Raw genomic sequence first — 22,019 nt, 5'->3', positions numbered from 1 at the left:
GGCATAGGTCACATCTGGCAGAGTTACTGAGTCACTGGTGTAGGAATCTGAAACCCAAACTCCCTCCACTGAATTCTCTCCCTCGCCTTTGTAAATGTTCTATTTCACCAATAAAGGGCTGTCAGCCTCAAGATTTAAAGATTTAAGCTTGAAGGGGCTATAATTATTTCTCTAGGGCTCTGTCGAGATTTCTGTAGCTTACTCATTCATTGTTCCCACATGATTTGATATTTGTCATTTTTTTTCTCTGCAACAGCAGAAGTTTTTAAATTGCTTCACACAAATGGAAAACTAAGGTGAACACAATAAATCTGAACTTGACTTTCCATACCTATCACTCCTATAGTAAGGCTGAGTAATGAGTGATTTGGAAAGTGACTATAATCGTGAGCTTTTATTAGAAAGATATGCTGCCTTTACCCAGGTTATTTGTTGGTGAAGTTGTGTGAGTGGGATTTTCACTTTGCTCTTTCTTTTCTTTTGCTTCTAGGTCCTGAATGTTCTCAGAATTACACAGCACCTAGTGGAGTGATAAAGTCCCCAGGATTCCCTGAAAAATATCCCAACAGCCTTGAATGCACTTATATTATCTTTGCACCAAAGATGTCAGAGATTATCCTGGAATTTGAAAGCTTTGACCTGGAGCTTGACTCAAACCCTCCAGGGGGGATGTTCTGTCGCTATGACCGGCTAGAAATCTGGGATGGATTCCCTGATGGTAAGAAGGGCAGGAAGCATCCCCAAAAGGGGAGAATCTGGGGGAAGGGCGCTGAGATCCTTTTACAAGTGTCACGATACATGCATCATTTTTTTAAAAAAATAGTTCAGAAGGAGGAGATAAAACAAAGCAAAATGGTAACTCTCTTTATGAAGAGTAGTGATGAAATATTTGAGCTCAAAAGACAGTAATTATCTAGTCTAATTTCTTCAATTTATAAGTAAGGAAACTGGGGCCATGAACGATTACACATGGTCTCATAGCTATTTTTGTGATAGAATTAGGACCAACACATGGTTTTCCTGACTAAAGTATTTGCCTCATTTCATTGACCTGCCTACTTGTCATTAATTCACAGACCTGAAGAGATCAGTTAAGTCAGACAATTCACTTGACAAATGCAGAGACTAAAGACCAGAGAGGTTAAGTACTTGATACAATTTTAAGGGTGAAATGGCATCCATTATGCGGTTACCAAAAATTTAGAAATTTAGAAAAAGAAAGAGGATGTTTGGACATTCCTAATTTAGACAGATTCCTTATCTGCTCCCTAGGGAATTTTTATCTTTGGCAATTTGAATCATCTCAACACATCATCTGTATACATTGTTTTTATCATCTAAACTTATCCTACATTTTAAAATATATTTACTGAATACCTGCCATGTATCAGGCATTGGTCTAGCTACTTAGTAACAGAACAATCAAAGATGGCTGCCCTTCCCCTCCCCCCCCCCCCACCGGAGTTTTGATTCTGCCAGGGGCCATTGGACAATAAACAATACACTTACAGATGAAAGAACTCTGTCCTTGGAATGCAAAAAGAGAGAACTTCTGTAAACAACAACAACAACAAAAATGAAAGAAAGGAAAGTAGAGTAGAGCAAAGGCATGAAAAGTACTAGGGTTAAGAGACGGGGATATTTAGGTTGAAATTTTAAATAAGGTGGTCAGTTTCGGCCTTATTACAAGAATGTCATTTTAGCAAAGATTTGAAGGAGGAAGGGGGCAGGGGGGTGGCCATGTGGACAGCTAGATGAAAGTTTTCCATTTCTATCCTTGTGAATTAGAAGGTGAATGGCAAAAATACACACCCAAATCCTGAAAAGAGGGAGATAATATCAAATAATTTGTTGCAGCTGCATTGCTTGTCTTGTGTTTAGTCTGGTTTAATATTAAGATTTCTCTAGAGAACACACTCTACACAGATCAGAAAGGGCAGCTTGGAAGTTCTTACGAATCATGCAGTTAGAAATATGTAACCACCAATAAAATAGAGTCAGATATTATGATCAGGCTGGAGGAAAGAATATTTAAATAAATATTAAATTGTAAATGAAGGGCAAGTATCATGTGAAAGAGATTGCCTTTGCCTTTGAAATGACATTAAAATTCTCAGCGTAATTCAATTTAGCTATGCTCCTCAACAGTAAACAGCAATGGAGATAAACTGGGTTTAGAGAAAGCTTATATTGTCATTGCAGTAAGTGGGTGAGTTATCATTGGTGTAGTTTCGTCTTTGCTCTTTTACTATATAAATAGGGTTATGATGATCTTATCGAAACTCCTTCATTAAGTAATGAGATTTGCCCAAACAGAGTGCTGATTGATTTCTAAGTATTCAATCTGATAATTAGGAAAACAATATTATAACAGTATTGTAATAATAGTTGGAACATTTAATAATGGGTTTATTTGTTCACAACCCAAATTTGCAGCCTTCCTTTCTAGAACTTACATTTAAATTGACATTTGAAAAGGAGGTCCAATCAACCAACTTATTTAGAATACTTTCAGAAAGAAGCACATTGTTATTAGTGTCAAGGGTTTTTCAAAGTAGTAATTTTCTGGCTCTAGAAAATCACTGAGTTGAAGCGAGGAACAATTAACAATAAGAGTTATCAGCCTTGCAATTCACTCATGTTTTAAACTACGGTGCACTTGACTTATTCCCAGAGAAAACTGGCCTTGGAATATGGAAACTGTGTTTGTATATTTGTTAAAATTTACCTAGCCTTGTCCAGCCTACACCAGCATAACAGCTCTCTCCTTTTTAGGCAAAAATGACAGACTTCCCCTCCTGGGTTTGTCAGTGGCACTAGAAACATTTTTGTTATAGTAGTTCAACACATACAGTCCCTTGCCAGCAAAATTGCTTTTACTCTTTGATATCCCTTCCAAAAACAACAACCAGAAGGCGCTGAAGGCTTTTAACCATCAAGTGATTTTATGTTGCCTTTTATCATACACATTGAATTAGGTGACTAAGTAATTGAAAGCTACCCATTGAATAGGATTGACTTTGAAGAAAAGCAGTTTACTCCCAAACTCAAGTCGAGGTATGCATTGTTGTGAATCACACATCTTTGTCTATCACTCCTTAAGCTCCATGGATTCACAAGTAGCGACTCTGTAGTAATTGGTGGAAGTTTACATATGGTTTGTGAGCCATGAGCTGAGCACACTGCCCGGCCCTGGTGGATATTGCAAATGTTTGTGCTGAATTCTGGAGCCAAACACGAATGCTTAGCTCACACCACATGGGCACACATGAAGTCAGCTCTCCCCCCAGGCTTTAGCTGCTGTCGTTACCTACATTCCAAAAACTATCAACTATTTGAGGAGTAAGTTTCATGAACGCTAGATTGAGCTCTGTTTGGATTTTATTGACTTAATGTTTATATTAAAATTAACTTCTGGGGCGCCTGGGTGGCTCAGTGGGTTAAACATCCAACTTCAGCTCAGCTCATGGTCTCACAGTCCATGGGTTCAATCCCTGCACTGGGCTCTGTGCTGACAGCTCAGAGCCTGGAGCCCGCTTTGGAGTCTGTGTTTCCCTCTCTCTCTCTGCCCCTCCCCCACTCATATGCTGTCTGTCTCTCTTAAAAATAAATAAAAACATTTAAAAATAAAAAATAAAATTAAATTAAACTTCTAAAATAGAAATGATATAAACATAAAATTATAAACATTCCAAAATGTAAATGACATAAATGTGCAATTTTTTTTTTCTGGGGAAAAGTTGCCAAGTCCAGATATTCTCCAACAAAAAGTTTATTATTGTAGGAAAACAATACTTGGTCTATTTTGTACTTTTTCGAAGTGATTACCTTTTTTGTTTAGTTATTCAGAATGCCTCCTTTTGAAAGTCTGTCTTTATAGCAGATTGCTGCCTTTTTTTTTTTGCCCCCCACCATAGAAAGGGAACAGGAGACCAAACTGTCTCATTCTGAGGTGAGAGATTGGAGAGATTAATTATTGGAGAAATTAATGGAAAAATACAAATAACAGGGTAATGCCATTCCCAGTTGCAGGTATATCTTTTAAATAGCATAAATACTTTATTGCCTTCACACCTGGAAAGATATGGTCACTATGCACCTACTGTCCCCCCAAGAGATTGTTAAGCACATATTGCTTACTTAAATTCTTCAGTAATGCAATTGCTGAGTTCCACTTCTGTTTTTGTGAGTTTCCATTCATCTCCTTGGCCTAACGGAAAGAGGAAATCCAATAGCTGTGTTCATGTAAATACACAAATGAGCACATGCATGAGATAGATAAGTACTGTGCCCACTCTTGCTCAGATCAATATTGCATTAGCTTGCTAGGCTAAGGTCTCGCTGTTGTTCAGGAAAATTCAATACTTCTTTGTCTTATAGTCGAAAAAGCCTTTTCACTCTCATATCTTGAGGGCTCCTAAAGAGAGTTGCACACTGCTATCCGGGGGCAAGGTTCTAAAGGACAGAAGGCAGATTTACCCGGCATGTCTTAAACATTATAAACCAGTGAGTCATGGAGACTCTCTAAATTATGAGTCTGCATTAGACAAGTTCTCTTCTGTTTGCTCTTTCAAAGAGACTCCCCCTCCCCGCTCCCCAGAGGAATGGGGTGGTGAGGGGAGGGTGGAGAATCTGCAGCCAGAGCTTAAGGGGTTGAGTGTGGCTTCCCTTGTGCACTTGTATTCTTGGCGGGTCAATGGCTGTGGTGATCAGAGACTGGCTCCAAGGACTAAGGCTGTAAATGTTTGCCCACAAGCTAAAGAAAAAGAAAGTTATGAAACCACAATAATGGAATTTAAATGAGGGGAAAAAGTGAGAACCTACGAATGGACTCTAGGCCTCTCGTTAAGATTATAAATCAGAAATGGGATTCTTTTCAAGGAAAGGAAAGACCGGAGTTTATGGCTCTAGCTCGGTGTTTTCATGCATATGTCATGGGCAACTTTGTGCTCCATAGGGAAGAAAAAAGTGTTGAATTCATTCAGAATGATGAAAATCTGCCAAAGGACTAGCACTTGTAGAAGAAGCTGAGGCTCAGATTAAAGCTCAAGAGAAACAAAACTGCAAGTTTCATCTCCTGAGATGCTCTCTTCTGCCAACTGGGAAACCTGATAGAACAACATTTTCTTCCCATAACAGAGTCCCTGTTCATGACCATGTCATGCCCTGTAGATAATCTGTATCAATTCCCCTAATGGGCCAGGGTCCTTGTTTTCTTCATAATAAAGCAGGCTACACACACACACACACACACACACACACACACACACACAATGTTTGGTTGCTGGAGAATGAGGAGTTACAGTAGAGAAAACTCTTAAATTCAATCACATCAATTACTATGAATGCATGGAGAAGTTTTCAGATATTCGAAGTAACCATTTTTCACTAACTCGAATGTGGAAACACTTTGGTTTAGTTGTAGTTTTAGGTTTGCTTTGTTTTAAGAGGGCCAGCCAAGAGCTGAAAACCTGTCAGCCAAGGATCTGAGCACTCCGAAAAGCAGGGTGCTTGGACTAGCCAGCTGCCTACTAGGAACTCAGTGGGTAGGTGAGGCTCCAGGGAGATCAGTTCTTATGAGACTCACTTTTCCAATCACATTGGAAGCTGCTTCTAGTCTTCATCAGCTGCTTTCTGCATCCAAGCTCCACACACGGGCCTTGGCGCAGCAAGTCCCTTCTGTAGGCCCATCCTTCCAGAGAGGGGTCCACCCACTGTGCTTCCTTGAACAAAGCAATAACTCTTAGTTGAAATGCAGAGAACCATGGATTTCTTGGAGGGGAAAATGGTCCACACCAGATTGTCCTTCTAAGCCCAAACCATCTGCTATGTTTTTACCATATGTGCAATGGAAAAAAAAAAAAAAAACTAGAGAAAAGGGGATTTTTTTTTCCTTGCTGATGATCTGGACAGGGAATTGGAGAGATTCTCCAAGCCCAGAGGGCTTGTGCACTGTCTATGTGGCAAGTTGCAATTACTAACTGCCAAGGTTTATCTAAAAGCACTTCAACAAAGGGGTGGCCAGTTTAAGCCCAGTTGCAGTTTGACATATCACAAATTAATCAGTGTTCCCAATTTTTCACTGCCCAGGTACTACTTTTTTTCCTGATATGCACAGTCAAATGGCTCCTTTGGGCCATCTTTTAGCCACAGGACCTAAGTGCAATGTGGTCACGTCTCTTAAGTTTGGGAGAGAAAAAAAACAGAGAAAAGTCAGATACATTTTCTTTTCATTTTGTTTACAACTTATTATTACGTATAAATTATTGGTGTCTGTAGCTTCTAATTTTTTTTAATTGTTACAATTATAAATTATCCATTAGATAGAGCCCTGTCTGTGATGTTCATCATAATAAGGCTCCAGAACTAAAAGATGGAATGAAGAAGGAAATTGGGGTTACTCAATGTTGGATCAGATTCCTGGCACTGGTCTGCTTGCATCCGGGACCAGTTCCCTGGATCTCCTCATAGGGGGGGAAAGTGAGTAAGGCAGCTTCCAGAACCCTTGGTGATCACAGCCTAGCTGGAATCTTTCAGCACTGGGCAGTGTGTGCAGTTTGGTCCTGGAGATGAATGTCAAGGTGACACTTGACAGCCCAAATCTCATTCACTGCAGATGAAGCAAGCATTTTGATTCTGTTCCTGAAAACAATCCTGCTCAGTGGGGAATGAGGTCATATGCCTGTTATTGCCCTTCTAAGCACACTTTGAATCCCTCTCCACAAACCTGATCCAGTATGTTCACAGTGAACCAACTAACCAGGGAAGACTTGCTTTGGGTAAGAAAACACTTCTGGGTTCTGCCGGGACCCATGTTTGCAAACGGTTATTCTTGCATCTGCGGTGGAACAAAAGATACTTTAATGTTCTCTGCATTTCTCCCTTTCTAGTTGGTCCTCACATCGGGCGTTACTGTGGACAGAAGACACCAGGTCGGATCCGTTCCTCCTCGGGCATTCTCTCCATGGTTTTTTATACTGACAGTGCAATCGCAAAAGAAGGCTTCTCGGCAAACTACAGTGTTTTGCAGAGTAGTGTCTCAGAAGGTCAGTATTTATTCACCCTGCAAAGCCCTGTGGTAAACACTCCATGTTATTCCTCCTCACACATCTGTGGCCACATGAAACACTAAAGAAATGGTTTGTGAATTGGAATGTCAAATATTTATTTTTCTCTTTTAAATGGTTTTTATGGATATCAATAGGAAGAACTGTTTGGTGTGCTTTCTTAAGGAAATTGTGGATGAGAAGACTGCTTGTGAGCCTCTGAAATGATGGGAGAAAGTGGGAAATGGCAAAACAGTGTCCTGAAACAACGAACTATAGCCAGACCCTATCTGGCACCCTTGAATGTGTACTGGGCTGAGAATCATAAAAGGACAGGCATTGATCACAAGGGATAGGAAGAAATCTGCCATAGTTTATTGACAAGGCAGTCTTATGGAATAGATGACACCTGGTGGATTGGTTTGTGAAGACACCAATGGAAGCCATTTGTTTTTTGTTTTTAGGTGAATAAAAGTGGATATTCGTGTAAAAGAAGCATGTTTTAATTTTGGTTATAGCTTTCCACAAAAGAAAGAGGAAGTACTATGTTTCACATCTTATTAAAATAATCAACTAACTCAACACTTCTTCAAAGTTTATGTGGTGTCCAGCTCTTTTAAGGGCCCAAGGAAAACACCAGAGAGAACAATGAATAAATTGTGTATTTCATCAGGTCTAGCTGCCAGGTTGTAAAGTAACATAGGGAAGAGGACAGGGGCTGTTTGGAGACCTTTCCTTCAGATATACTAGTATCTTTTTTTTTTTTTTTTTAATATTTGTCAGATGGGTGCCCTGGGTGGCTCAGCTGGTTGGGCATCCCACTCTTTTTTTTTTTTAAGCTTTATTTATCTTTAAGAGAGACAGACCAACAGAGCGTGAGCAGGAGAAAGGCAGAGAGAGGGAGACAGAATCTGAAGCAGGCTCGAGGCTCTGAGCTGTCAGCACAGAGCCTGATGCGGGGCTCAAACTCATGAACAGTGAGATCATGGCCTAAGCCAAAGTCAGACACTTAACCAACTGAGCCACCCAGGTGCCCCATAGATATGCTAATATCTTTTCTACCAGATCTTACTGGAAAATGAAAAGGCCAATTAAATTTCAAGATCTTATTTGTGCTTAATTTGATTAATTAATTTATATATGTTTGTGTCTATAAATATTTTTAAATGTTTATTGAGAGAGAGAGAGAGAGAGAGAGAACATGGGGGAGAGGCAGACAGAAGTAGAGAGAGAGAGAAGCCCAAGCAGATTCCACGCTGTCAGCACAGAGCGCGACACAGGGCTGGATCCCATGAACCATGAGATCATGACCTGAGCTGAAATCTAGAGGTGGATGTTCAACCAGCTGAGCCACCCAGGCACCCCTATAAATATTTCTATATTACAAATAACAAATCTAAGCTTAAAAGTATGAAACCAGTGAAAGAAAACCTTCTATGCCATAAAACTTTATCTATTATGATAAAAAATTCAGAAAATGTGCAAGTTTGGTTAGTTGGCATTTTTCTTGATGATTGAGAATCCTTAATCTCTAAAGCTTTTTTTCCCCCATGTTAGTACTTTTAGATTCACATTTCTTAAAGCTGATTATTTATTTCCCTATGTCATATTTCATATCAATGTCATATTTCATTGTTTCACTGAGTATATGAGGCCTAATGGAATACATGCTTTCATGATTCATAGTCATCATTGTGAGCATTATTATTTTATGTTGTAAAACTGTGGTCCTCCTTGGGACCATATGATACTGTGGTTTACTTCTGATGGATACTCTCGTGTTTTAATAATATAAACTAATGATGTTAATAATCATGACAAGGCCAGGGCAGGAGGCATGAGAACAAAGGGAATCAGGGAGAAGTGGCCCAGGTGCCAACTACAAGGAAATCTGAAAGACAGAGAATTAAGGTCTACTGTTCACCAAATATGGATTATAAACAGACATAGAATCTTTTTCACTTTTACTGGATCTTAGAGAAAATACTAAAACTTTTGGTGTGTACTCGTATGAACTTTGAAAATAAATCAAAAGCGCCATCATTTCCTAGTAATTTTTTAAAAGTATATTTATTTATTTTGAGAACAACAGAGTCAGAGCAAGTAGGGAGAGGGGGCAGAGACAGAACTACAAGCAAGGTCTGTGCTGCCAGCACAGTCTGATGTGGGGCTTAAACTCATGAACCATGAGATCATGAGCTGAGCCAAAACCAAGAGTCGGGACCCTCACCTGACTGAGCAACCCAAGCACCCCCTAATAGATTTCTAATAGTATTTCTGTCAACCTAGGTCCAGTTAGGAAAATAATTAATCCACTACAAGATCTTCAGAACCCTGTTTTTAAAAATTACTGCCATGAATTTATTCCCACGTATCAGCACCACATCTCAATAAGTCCCCCACTGTCATCTTCTGTAAGATTTTGTGTGACTGTCAACATGAATGTTTTAGTTGGCCAGATTATAAAAAGAAATCTGCATTTCAGGTCCCCTATGTTTTCATGACTTTGGGCCATTTTTTCCCCCTCTAGATTTCAAATGTATGGAAGCTCTGGGCATGGAATCAGGGGAGATTCATTCTGACCAAATCACAGCTTCTTCCCAGTATAGCACTAACTGGTCTGCAGAACGCTCTCGCCTCAACTACCCTGAGAATGGGTGGACTCCCGGAGAAGATTCCTACAGAGAGTGGATACAGGTATGTAGCAGGAGACGTGGCATCTTTAGGGTGGAAGATTTTGGTCATCTAGAAAGGGTGTTGAAAAAAAGCAGTGCAATGCCTGATTCCTGCAGGTGAGAAGACAAAAGGAATGGGCACCAAGTGTCATCACCCTGCAGAACCATCATGTCACTGCAGTCTAAGAAAAGCAGGCCTGGTTGATGTCCTTGAAAATTCTTTTTTTTTTTTTTAACTCTTCAGAGAATTCCCAGTTGTCTCACTTTGGTAACAACTAAAAGATCTGATTTTTCCCAACAACTACACATTTTCTATTCATATACTTCCTCCTTCAACAGATTTTTATTTCCTTGATGAAATATTTTGGCTCAACCAGTAGACTTGCATGAAATAGTTATATCAAAGTATAAGGCTTCTTATTTGTTTGTTCAGAGTAGAAGAAGGAAAGAAAGGAGCTGAGGTTTGCTTTTCCATACAAGTGTACATAGCACATGCCCAAGAAAGCAGTGGGAGCAGATCAAGGGAACTGGTCTTTGGGGCTGTGTATGTACACATGTATGTCTGAAATGGACACATTTGTATCCTTATTATGACCTTGCTTCTGCTTCCCTCCCTTTGCCCTGATACCCCCTTCCTTACCATTACCCTTACATCCCCGACAGACTCTCCTCTTCTGCACCATGACTCCCTTGCCCCAACTCATCCCTGGCACCAATCCTAATACCTCAGCCTGGCCAACCTTGATGTCTGGATACGCCCACTCAAGACCTGATGCTCATGTTCTTGACTTTTTCACCCACTGTCAAATGAAACATTGGGTATCTGGCTGTGTGGGTTAAACTGTGGGCAAATTATACAAAGTTATTTGCTGAAGGATACAGGCTTCATTTTCATAGAGTAGGCAAAGCTTGTCTTACATACATTGCAAGATATATAAAAATGACTAATTCCCAGAGAGAGTTTCTAAGCAAGAAAAAAAGCAAGATGATTAATCCCCTACTTTCTATATCCATTGTTGTTTCAGTCTTTTGAGCACAAATCCCAGATTTTGTTTTACTTTGTAAAGGTCAATATTAGTTTAACATACACTTAAAGTGAAATGGCCTATTACAGGAGACTGAACTCCTGCTAACCTCTGAATGATAACACTGAGAAATGTGTAGACGGTGAGAAAAGATGAGATTTTTACCTAAGGATTGCTGAATCCAGCTCTAGATTAAGTCAGAAGTTAAATGAATTTGCCTATGTCAAAATAGCTCTTGGTAACTTGTTTTTTCACATCCCCAAACCAACAGGCAGTTCAGTATGATTGACAGACGTGTCTCCAGAGGAAAGCTTGCATTTTGCAGTGCTAAGCATGTTTGCATGGTAACGTGGTCCTATTCTTGGTAATGTGGATAGTGCTCAATAATTTAGGGACAGCGTTGGGCTTGCAAGACTTCTGAAATTGCAACTGTAGCAATTCTTCTGTGCAAGGCAATTCTGTGTCAGTAGAAACATTGAGACAAGATGGGCTCTCACAAAGCATTTGTCAACAAGACAGGATTTACATCCTTCTCAGGAGCTAGGCAAAAGGAAAAAAAATCTGAAATCGTCCGACTCTTTCTATCAAAGCATAGAAAGCAATGGTTAGGAGAAGCTACGTAACCAAAATCTCTCAAACAAGGTTTACTTCTTACTCAAGCTACTCTCCATCGGCCAGCTGGGGGTCTGTTCCACATCTTCTAACACCAGGACCCGGACAGAGGGGACACCTGTCATCTCAAATATTGCTGGTCACCAAGCAAAAGGAAAAAGAGAGCACAGCCATTGTGCTAGCTCTTATGGTTCCCTCAAAGAGCGCTTTCACCCATTTTCATTGCCAAAGTACATCCCATGGTCACACTTATCTTCTGAGGGGTAGCAATTCACTTCATGCTGGATGGAGGAGAGCTAGAAATTTGGTGAACAGCATGAATGACAATTGTGCCATTTGTAGAATAGTTACCATTTATTGAGGGTTTACTATGGGGCCCCACTTCTGCTGAGTACTTGACATATTTGTATTTCATCCTCACAGTAATCCTGTGAAGGAGGTGCTATTATCCTCATTTTACAAAGGAGGACCCTGAGGTTCGGAGAGATTAGTAAATGCCCAAGATCACAGTGAATGACCGGGCTTGGAATCAGGGTCTGCCAAACTCCCAACACCTGCTTCTTTACACTTCAGTCTCCTCTTATCATTTGTTACCTTTCATATGAATTCAGGTATATCTTGGGACATAATTCCCTTCATGCCTTTCCTTGTGAGAGGACACACGGAGATGAGTTGGGTGCTTACTCTTTCTAAATCTAGCATTCAATGCCCTTATGCCTCCATCCCTATGGACGATGAATGTCAGAGAGACTCAGCATCAGTTCACCTTGAGGTAAGATTATCTTTTGCTCCTTCTGGAGCTCACTGGACTCATTTACATGTTTGTTGTATCTTTTCCCTCATGATGGGAGCTCTTATCATTCACCCATCACTTAATTATGAATAATTTTGTATGTTTCCAGCTTTTCTGAAACTCCTTGGAAGTGGTTGGCTTGTTGTTTTCATTGGGTAGATGTTTTACATTAACCACCAAGTAAAGCATAATTGAAGCTGAGGGCAAGAGGCGCGTACCTCCAATCACAGGAGCATTAGCGCACAGACATTTCTATTTATATGCACATCAGTATGCGGTTGGTATTTGTTTTCTTTTTCTGCTTTTTCACATTTTGCATGAGATATACCCCACAAAACATGTTGCTGTAGCAACAAGAACAAACACTTGCATGTGTTAAATTAATAAGGCAGTGTTGGAAGCTGACTTTCCTTCAAGACAGGAACAGTCTTTGGTTGCCATTGTTTTCTCTAGGAAATTACTGAGTGACATAAAAAAAACAATGCGTCGTTAACTGTGGGTATGAACGTCTACATCGGTGCTTCCTGTGAGATCTGTTGTCTGCCAGAAAGCTTAAAAACAAGTCAAGAGGCAATTTAGTGGGAAGAGGCATAAGGGAAGTCCCCACTCGGAGCTTTGCACATGGTCATATCCTGCTCAAAAGGCCACTTCATATCCTGAGCAGCTAAAACCTCCTAATGGTCAACAGCAGAGTTTAATCACACTTCAAAATTTGCCCATGTTTTTCAGAGTATTCCACTCTGTCCTGTTGCTTGGAGCTGCTTATCTTATTATTCATTTAGTCTTTTTCTTCCTTTTGTTTCTGGCTAAACAATAAAGGATTCAAAATAAAGACTCCGTATATCAGTGGTGTTATAAAAATTCTTAATTTTCAAGCATATCATCAGAGCCCAAGCCATTAACCTCATTGAAGCTGAATTTCTTTCCCTGTAAAATGAAGGTATGGTAGCCTTCTCCATTCAAGCTGTCGCAGTTCATGATACTGTGAATCTCAGAGAAATGCAGTCTTGGGCTTTCTTCTCCTCTGTGCATACTAAGTGCGTAGCATACTGTCTGCTCCGGAAACGTGTTCTCATGGATCCTAAGTGTAGTCATTCACACACAAAGCAGAATTTAATTCGTTAATTATTTCAATGTTTTATTAATGATAGTGTTCACCACACTGTAAACAGATTTATCCTTCTCGCTTTAATTAAAGCTCTTGGGAGCGCTCTCCTCAAAACAACTGTGACTTTTCCCTGATTAAAATGCCAGGAGACGAGGGGGAAAAAAGGCAAGAGATATAATGCCTAGATGGGATATGACCTTTGTTGATCCAAAGAAATAAAATGGCACCAGGGACTAATCGATTACCACACTCTCCAGTGAGTTTAGAAATAGAATTGCTTGATAAACCGACTCAGGCTGAAACTCCACTCTTCTCCAAATTTGGGGGCATTGTCTTTTGTGGGAAAATTTTGGGGTACTAGATTATTTATGCTGTCATTTATCCCAGAGAAGCAGAAAGCGAAAGCACTGGCTCCTAAACCCCATCCTGTTTGGTTTGGTAAATCAGCCCTTTTATGGATTAATCACACAGAAGAAAGAAGCCTCCGCAAAGATACTCTGTAGCTCTGAGAATACCTCACCGAGCCCCCAGAGCAAATCGTCTTCTCTCTCCACTACCTCTCTCTATTTACTTGTACAGATGTTCATTCTGAGGAATGAGGAGAAGGAAAGTTCCAGAAGAGAGGAGCTAGCACTAACTTTATGAGGAGGCTTGATTCTATATTTTCCTTTTGCCTTATGTATGTTCCTGTTGGATAATATTCCACATTTTCTAACTGAAGGAACTTTGAAAGCAGACATCAGCAACAAAAGGCCTTAGTGTGGAAAGGAGGTAATCTGAACTGAGTCATAACACACCCACAATACCACACACCACACACCCTCAGTCGTGTTCACTCACTTACAATCATAGTGTCAAAGAAAGTAAATGCCCTTGTTAATGTTCAACATGTGAAACTGATCACGCCAGGCCTTAGGGTTGTTTTGTGGATTTTAAAATTAGTTATATGATTGGGGTGCTGGGTGGCTCAGTCGATAAAGCGCCCGACTCTTCATTTTGGCTCAGGTCATGATCTCATGGTTTTGAGATCAAGCACTGTGTTGGGCTATGCTCTAGGCATGGAACGTGCTAGGAATTCTCTCTGTCCCTCTGCCCCTCCCCCCACTTGCACTCTCATTCTTTCTGTCAAAAATTTAAATAAATAAATAATAAAATTAATTGTAAGACATGTTCTAACAACAAAACTTTATGTTCCTATTGCACTTTTTCTTTTTTCTTTTATTTATCTTTAATTTAATTTTATTTTTAGAGAGAGAGAAAGAGAAAATGCAAGTGGCAGAGAGGGGCAGAGGGAAAGAGAAAGAGAATCTGAAGCAGGCTCCATGTTCAGTGTGGAGCCTGATGCAGGGCTTGACCCCATGACCCTGGGATCTTGAAGTGAGCCAAAATCAAGAGTCAGTTGCTTGACCGACTAAGCCACCCAGGCGCCCTACTTTTCCTTTTTTAAAGCACCTTTTTGTACACATCCCAGTTTAGTCTTAGAATGTAAGTTAAATAGGCCAAAGATTTACATCCTCAACTTCATGTGAGAAAACAGAGGCTCAAAGAAGTTAAATGGTTCATGAGTCCCAACTTGCAGAAAAGATGCAACTTGTGGGGAAAATTGGGCTTACACAATGGAAGTGGACTTCCTTTCTCACACGTGAGAATGGAGTCAGTAGGCACAGAAAGATCATGAAGGCAGACAGCAGCTGGTGAGTCACCACTTGTGGCTGGACCTGACCCAGGCCCAGCGTGCAGCTGGCTTTTCCATAGCTCTTTGGCCATTCGAACTGTGAGTTTTTCACCTTACACTCTCAAATTCTCAAATGCAGTAAACTGAGCAATTCTCTCACACCGACTCTACAGAGGAAAACCACAAAGTCTGGTGAGGTGAGGTCGGAAGGCCCCACAGGTCCTGGAGGAGAGACAGTCATTCAAATAGCCAAGTTCCTATAATCCCCAGCCCAAGGGTCTTTCCTCTAGGCCAGGAGGTCCTTCCTGGCTTATTGCCCAAAGGCTTCCCAACATCCCTCCAGGGCTGTGAGTTGGAGCTACCAGCAACTTCCAGAGTGGCTCTGTCATCATTAAAACATGGAATTAACAGTTATGACTTGCTGATAATGGAGACAAAAGGCAATTTAAAGGCATGGGCTTGATTTCAGGAGCTAAGAAGGGGCCAGCTGGATGCCCTGTATTGGAATAGTAACAAATGGAATGAAGTAACTCATGAATTCTTGGAAATATTCCCTCTGACACATGGAATTATTACACATTTTTAGGAAATCTTAGGTGGGAAAAGATAGTGCTCCTCATTCAGTTAAAAGAATTTATTTGGAATCCTTGTTTTTATCTTTAAAGTTACTTGTCTCCCAAAATTAGGATAGAAACTGAAATCATTTATCGTAAAGCCTTAGAATATCATTTATTTTAACAGGCTTCATGTATAATTTTCTTCTAAACTTTCTGGAAAAATCTTTTGTTCTCATAATAATGTGTTGAGTATGGAACAGGTATCGTGGATGAAATAGTTTTTGACATTTTCATACAATTGCTAGTTTTTAGCAAGTTTACAATCTGTAATGCTGTATTCATAATTGGTTCCATTTGCTGAATTGACTGGTCCAGAACATATATTGAGCCACGTTATCCTGACTGTAAACGGTCTGCTTATAAACCAGACACTTTAGAGGGTACATTATCTCATTCAGATCATTAGTAAATTGCTGAAATCGCAATAAAATGATCCTTTATAAATGTGTAACTAGAGAACTGACAAAAATAGCTCACTGTGTTACCCAAATGTGGAATGAGACATGTAAAATATAGTGTTGGCAAATTTAGGGAAAATATAGCTGTTTGACTGAATGTTTATTCCCCAGGTGTGCTTCCTGTGTGTGTGTCTGTGTGTGTGTGTGTGTGTGTGTGTGTGTGTGTGTGTGTCTGTGTGTCTGTGGTGCAACTAATATTAGTATGCTGTTTTAGCTAAAACATTGATCTGGAAGGGAGAAAAATTGCTTTAAAAGAAATTCCCCCAAGATAAGTCTTTCATTATCTTACCCTGTTTCTGCAGGGACCTCTACTTCCTGATAAAATGAATGCTTTACATCCTATCACAGGGCTGTTTTCTCTGACTAGGTTCTACCCAGGAAGTCTCTGTTCCCAAAATTCCTCTCTGGAGGAACTTTTCCTTTGCTTTCTCTTGTACCTTGTTTTCTCAAGTTGTTGAAAGTCATTTGAAGGAAATACTTATAGAAAACATGTACAGGGATGGGTTAAAGTCAGAACTTGTTGCTGCATTAAAGGAGGTTATGATTTGGGGAACATGGAATAAACGTGTGGCATAATTATTTAAGATATTTTTACCTGACTGTTTTGTCATCTACAAAATACCAAGATCATTTTAACTGTTTTGATCAAATCAACCACTTAATTCAGTTTTAAAAATCAGTCAAATGATTTTACTAATTAGTATTTCATGTCAACACACCCCAAAGAGAATGTGTGACATTTAAAGAAACCTCTTAGATTTTTATGATGAAATCGCTGGAAAGACAATATGGAAAAAAACCACAACTATTCAGGTAGAACTACACTTCACATAGATTAATTTGCATGCCACACACATTTCATTTGTTTATGGTTTTGGTTTCTTAATTGTTTTATGTCTATTTGGAACCAATATTCATAGTTATATTCTAGAGGAGAATTGTTTTCTTTCTAGGATAGCTCAGCTTTAAGTATAAGGCTAAAAGCAGATGCAAACATCATTTTATCTAAATTCCTTATTTTGCTTGAGTTCAGAGGTTAAGTGATTTCCAAGACCACATAGCAAGTTAATGACCCAGACCCTGGACTAGAATCTTAGCATCCTTGCTGCCCCTTCTTTGTTGCTACTCAGTTGCAATACTGTGCAAACATGAATTTGGATCCTTCTTGAAGGTGACATCGTGAAGACCAGGTAAGCACATTTAAGTCCCAGCATATTCCTGCTTAGTTACTGATTGGTAAAGGATGTCTATCAAATTGAGCAGTCATTGCCAAAGCTTTACCTTTGGCCAATGACTGGACTCTGTCCCAACCAGAGTTTCTTGGTCTAAACAATACTGATGTTTTAGATTAGATAATTCTTTAATTTTTTTAATGTTTATTTATTTTTGACAGACAGACAGACAGAGAGAGAGAGAGAGAGAGAGAGAGAGAGAGAGCATGAGCAGGGAGGGGCAGAATCCGAAGCAGCCTCCAGGCTTGGAGCACAGAGCCCGATGCAGGGCTTGAACTCATGAACCGTGAGATCATGACCTGAGCCAAAGTCGGATGCTTACCCAACTGAGTCGCCCATGCTCCCCTAGATTAGATAACTCTTTATTGTGGAGGCTATCTGTGCATTGTAAGATATCTAGCAGTACCTCTGGCCTCCACCCACTAGAAGTCAGTAACACACACACAGACACACACACACATACACCACACACACACACACAAACACACACACACACCTCAATTATGACAGCCAAAAATGTCTGTAGGTATTGTACAATGTCCTACTGGGGACAAAAATCCCCCTCCATTGAAAACCATTGGTATAGAAGATGTCCCAAGTCCTAATCAAGTCATTTTTTAAATAATAAGGTTAATCACCATTAATAACGTTGATCACAAAGGAAAGGTAAACTGGTTGCTTGGCTGTTTTTTGTCACATTTCAATTGCTTATCATAGATAATCATTTGAATAGAACCGTAGTTCTTTTGTTTTCCAAAAATACAGATGCATCTGTTTACCTTATGCAGGAAAACAGCATCATAAACCTCCTGGTTTATTTATCTTAAGCTTCACTATTTTTAGCTTTTAAAAGTGAACTGTTTTTAGCTAAATAAATACAGATGTGATTTCAAAATACTGTAGCTTGGGTCTCAAAATGCACTGATAAGGATTGGATTATGAAAAGGAAACACAAGGATAAAATCACAAGTCATTGTTGACAAGATATAGGAAAAATAAGACTGAAATGAGCCCCTCCACACCTGGACATTATGTGTCTCTGACCTTTGCCAACGTATTTTAATTTTTTTGCAGTATGTAAATCAAACGTGTGTGCGTGTGTGTGTGTGTGTGTGTGTGTTTTCACTTCCATGGTAATCAAGAGTAAGGAGCTGTGTTTGAAAAACTTGCCTATTGCTTATTAACTTATCTTTTCATGGGAAAAATACTATTAAGTTTCCAATTTTGTAACCTAAACAACAACACATTAAGAGCTATCAATTCCAACCAGTTTCATATCTGTGGACCAATAAGAAGGCAAGGTTGATGGTTTCACATCTGTTTTGGGTGAAAGGCTGTTCCTGTCTGTGGTATTTAAAATTTAAAGAACTTCTGTTATTATACAATTGGGAATCCTCAGGGAGTAAAATGTTAATGAAATCCATAACATGCACAGATTTTATGATAGCAGTTTTAAGAAATTCCTTTGGTGGGGTTTGTTGATTTCTGTCCCGGCGGTAATAATTGTACCTTTTACAGAGTGCATTAATGTTCTCATTTAGGAGCAATGGCTACGTTTATGCAGCGTGTAATGTAACACACAAACTCCTAAGCTTTAAATAACTTTCATATCGTAATTTGAAAGCCCTGGAGCAAAAAATGTGTGTTCTTCAGAATTGGCACAACCCACAGTTTAAAACTTACCTAGCACGTTCACAGCAACCTCCTCCAAAGATGGAAAAGGTACACCCTGCAAATTCCAAAGCCTGGATGCAGATGGACATTCCAGACCCTCTTATATTTCTCATTTAATGCACCATTTGAAAGCTCTGCATCAAAAAGGCAATTTTGATCAGCATCACAATAACAATTTGGGATGCTGACCTACAAGAGAGACAGATACTCATATTTATTTCCTTTCTCCACTTCCACTGCCCTCCCCGCAGCTTTCGAATTTCATTTAATTCTGTGTTCAGATAAAGAGAGGAAAGCAGATTAAATCAAAAATGCTCTATAAATCCCAATAATAATAAAATGCATTATGCTTTCATATTTCCAGCTATTGAACAGAGTAAGCATGTGAAACTAATTGCACACATTATGACTCAGGATAATCACATATGTACTCATGCATGTGACATGCAGGGTTTTGTTTTTTTTTAAAGCTCTCTTTTCCTTAAGGGGTTAAAACTGCATTTATGACACTCTTAGAATTGCCTTTCTTCAGAATAGTGAAGTCTTTTACCAAAGTTTTGTTTTCTCACAATTCTAATGCTTTAAATTTCTGGCTACATTTTCAGGATTTAGCAGAAAAATAAATCAGCTCCTTTATTCTTTGAGCAGGCCTGAGAAGGACTATCTATTGATAGAATTCTTCAGGGGATGGATGATTGGACCAGACAGCTTCTGAAGTCTTTTCAAGCATTTAAGATTCTGTGATTCTATTAGAAATAAATTTACTCTATCAGCTGGTGCCCTGGGCTTTGCCTAAATGAAAACATAAATATATGAAGCATAAGTGGAATTCATTTTAAATACTCCTGATTACCGTATGAGGCAGTACATAGCAAAAATGTATTCTCAATTCAAAACATTTTCTCTTCTTCGATCAAGTAATTGTTTAGGTTGGTTTCACCATGAAGTTTATTTGAGGATTTCACATAGAAACTTCACTAGTGAGGCCTGTCTTCCTTGGTTCTTTTGTACTAGCTCACAGGGATGTGCAGCCCACCAGGGAAGATAAGATGAGGCCCAGAGAGTTCATCTTTCGTGTCTCTCCAATCTTTGAAGAAAATATCTGTAAGGCATAAGCTTACCTACCATTACGGACTGTTCACACCTTAAAGTCCTGCCAATACTCAGTCTTTTTTTCTTTCCTTAAGAAGACAAATACCACATTCAATTCTGAGGATGTTATAGGCCATAATACTAGCCCAGAAAAGTGACAGGGAAAAAAAGCGGCCCCAGGGAACCTGGATGAAGCTGTATGAAGAAGGACATTACAGTTGTCTTATGCCTCCAAGACTTGATGTATTTACTTCAGGCTAAAGCTGATGCAGATAGATCCATCTCAGAGGAGAGAAAGACCAAATCCCAGGGAGACACGCAGGCTAATAGCTACAGAAAGTGCAAGAAATCTGACAGAGCTTTCAGTTTGAGAATCTGGAAATGAAATCTAAAATTTGCAGTGGGGAGTACCTGTGATAATAAAAAGAAACTAGCAAATTATGAAATATGAAATACTGAAGAAAATGTTCTTTTGTATTTTAGGAGGGACACCACGCTCACGGGAAGAAGAGATAATAGCTCTTTTTTATGTTCCTAGTCTTAAAAAATGAAGGTATAGCACGTAGGATTTTCATGGGCTAATTATTTAAACCTTATTTTAACGTTTATTTATTTTTGGGACAGAGAGAGACAGAGCATGAACGGGCGAGGGGCAGAGAGAGAGGGAGACACAGAATCGGAAACAGGCTCCAGGCTCTGAGCCATCAGCCCAGAGCCCAACGCGGGGCTCGAACTCACGGACCGCGAGATCGTGACCTGGCTGAAGTCGGACGCTTAACCGACTGCGCCACCCAGGCGCCCCTAAACCTTATTTTAAAAATCCAGGCTAGTCATTGCTACTCTCAATCAGCAACATTCTATCACACACACATTATACTATTTCTGTAGCTTTAACTTATGTTTCCAAATATTGCAATAAGGAGGCTCTAATTTATTTAGAAAGCTCCAGTGCCAAGACAGCAAGAATTCATTTATTTAACAATTCAATTTCCATGGAAAGAAAAACCAGTCAATACATTTGTACATTCAATATGGTATTTCCTCTCAATCAACCACTAGGAAATAAATGAATCTTCTTTATTGCGACAAACGTGGAAAGGCATCTTACGTGATCTCCATCTGCACATTCCTGTGTTTTCTGGGCAGTAGGACAAAAAGGAAAAGGAGGCAGGAATAGACAATTTGGGGTTCATCTTGTATATGCTGAAATTCAACTGTGATTATTAATTCCTGTAATATAATAATCCAGTCCCCTTAGCCTAAGAACTTTGCGGTTTCAAGAAGAATTTACATTAACATCTGTTTATCTACTTATCTTTCTTTGAAGTGTCTAGACTTAGAATATTCATGTGTCTCATATAGAATTCATCTTAATTAAAATCTTTTTATCAAAAGTAATTCAAATGTTATGAAGCAGTTCATTTGATTTCTTTTTAAATACTGGCAGTTTTAGTAAAACCATGCAAAGTGATGTGTTCTTATCCTTAACTTTGTGTCTAAAAGTATAGTAACAATGGGATAGGATTCTTACTGCTCCAAAAACTTGCAAGGGTATATGAAAGGGATGCTTTTTTTAGCATTTCCAAATATGCGCCTTAGCTCCATGTTTTTCTGTCAAGAAGTGCCCCTTCCACACACACACGCACACACACACACACACACACACACACAGCAGTGTGGCCATGTTCCCCAAGAAAGCATTTCACCTCTTGTCACCTCCAAGTGTATGGTTGAAATAGATGTATCCAACCACGTGTTAAGAATGGTTCCAGTGGATAAATGCAAGTCATAGCTTCCATTATGTTAAGGACTTTAGGCAGTGCTAGGGGACGAATAACATGATATGCTTAGTGTAACATCTGTGCTCATTCTCCTGTGGTTTGAAAGTAGTCATGCACATGCATTTTTCCCATTGTGTGACCCAGGCTGAAATGCATGAAATTAATATAGATTTTTTTTTCAGCCTGCATTTGGATGGCAAAGCAGCATATCTTCAGAACACAGAATGATGT

At 39.5% G+C, this 22,019-nt stretch overlaps 1 protein-coding gene across 4 annotated transcripts in view; it reads left to right on the top strand.

The window, feature by feature from the left end:
• The window catches only part of NRP1 (neuropilin 1), a 137,991-nt gene that overhangs the window by 61,858 nt on the left and 54,114 nt on the right, over positions 1-22,019 (top strand). For all 4 annotated transcript variants that reach the window (XM_047865423.1, XM_047865421.1, XM_047865424.1 and 1 more), the window contains exons 4-6: positions 491-718; positions 6,891-7,046; positions 9,577-9,743. In XM_047865423.1, the coding sequence (XP_047721379.1) occupies positions 491-718; positions 6,891-7,046; positions 9,577-9,743 (551 nt within the window). The remainder of the gene's footprint in view (positions 1-490; positions 719-6,890; positions 7,047-9,576; positions 9,744-22,019) is intronic.

The sequence above is a fragment of the Prionailurus viverrinus genome, chromosome B4 (genome assembly GCF_022837055.1).
Source record: "Prionailurus viverrinus isolate Anna chromosome B4, UM_Priviv_1.0, whole genome shotgun sequence".
Taxonomy (NCBI): Eukaryota; Metazoa; Chordata; class Mammalia; order Carnivora; family Felidae; genus Prionailurus; species Prionailurus viverrinus.
The sequence above is the reverse complement of the archived record's forward strand: the minus strand, read 5'-3'. Positions and strand labels throughout refer to the sequence as shown.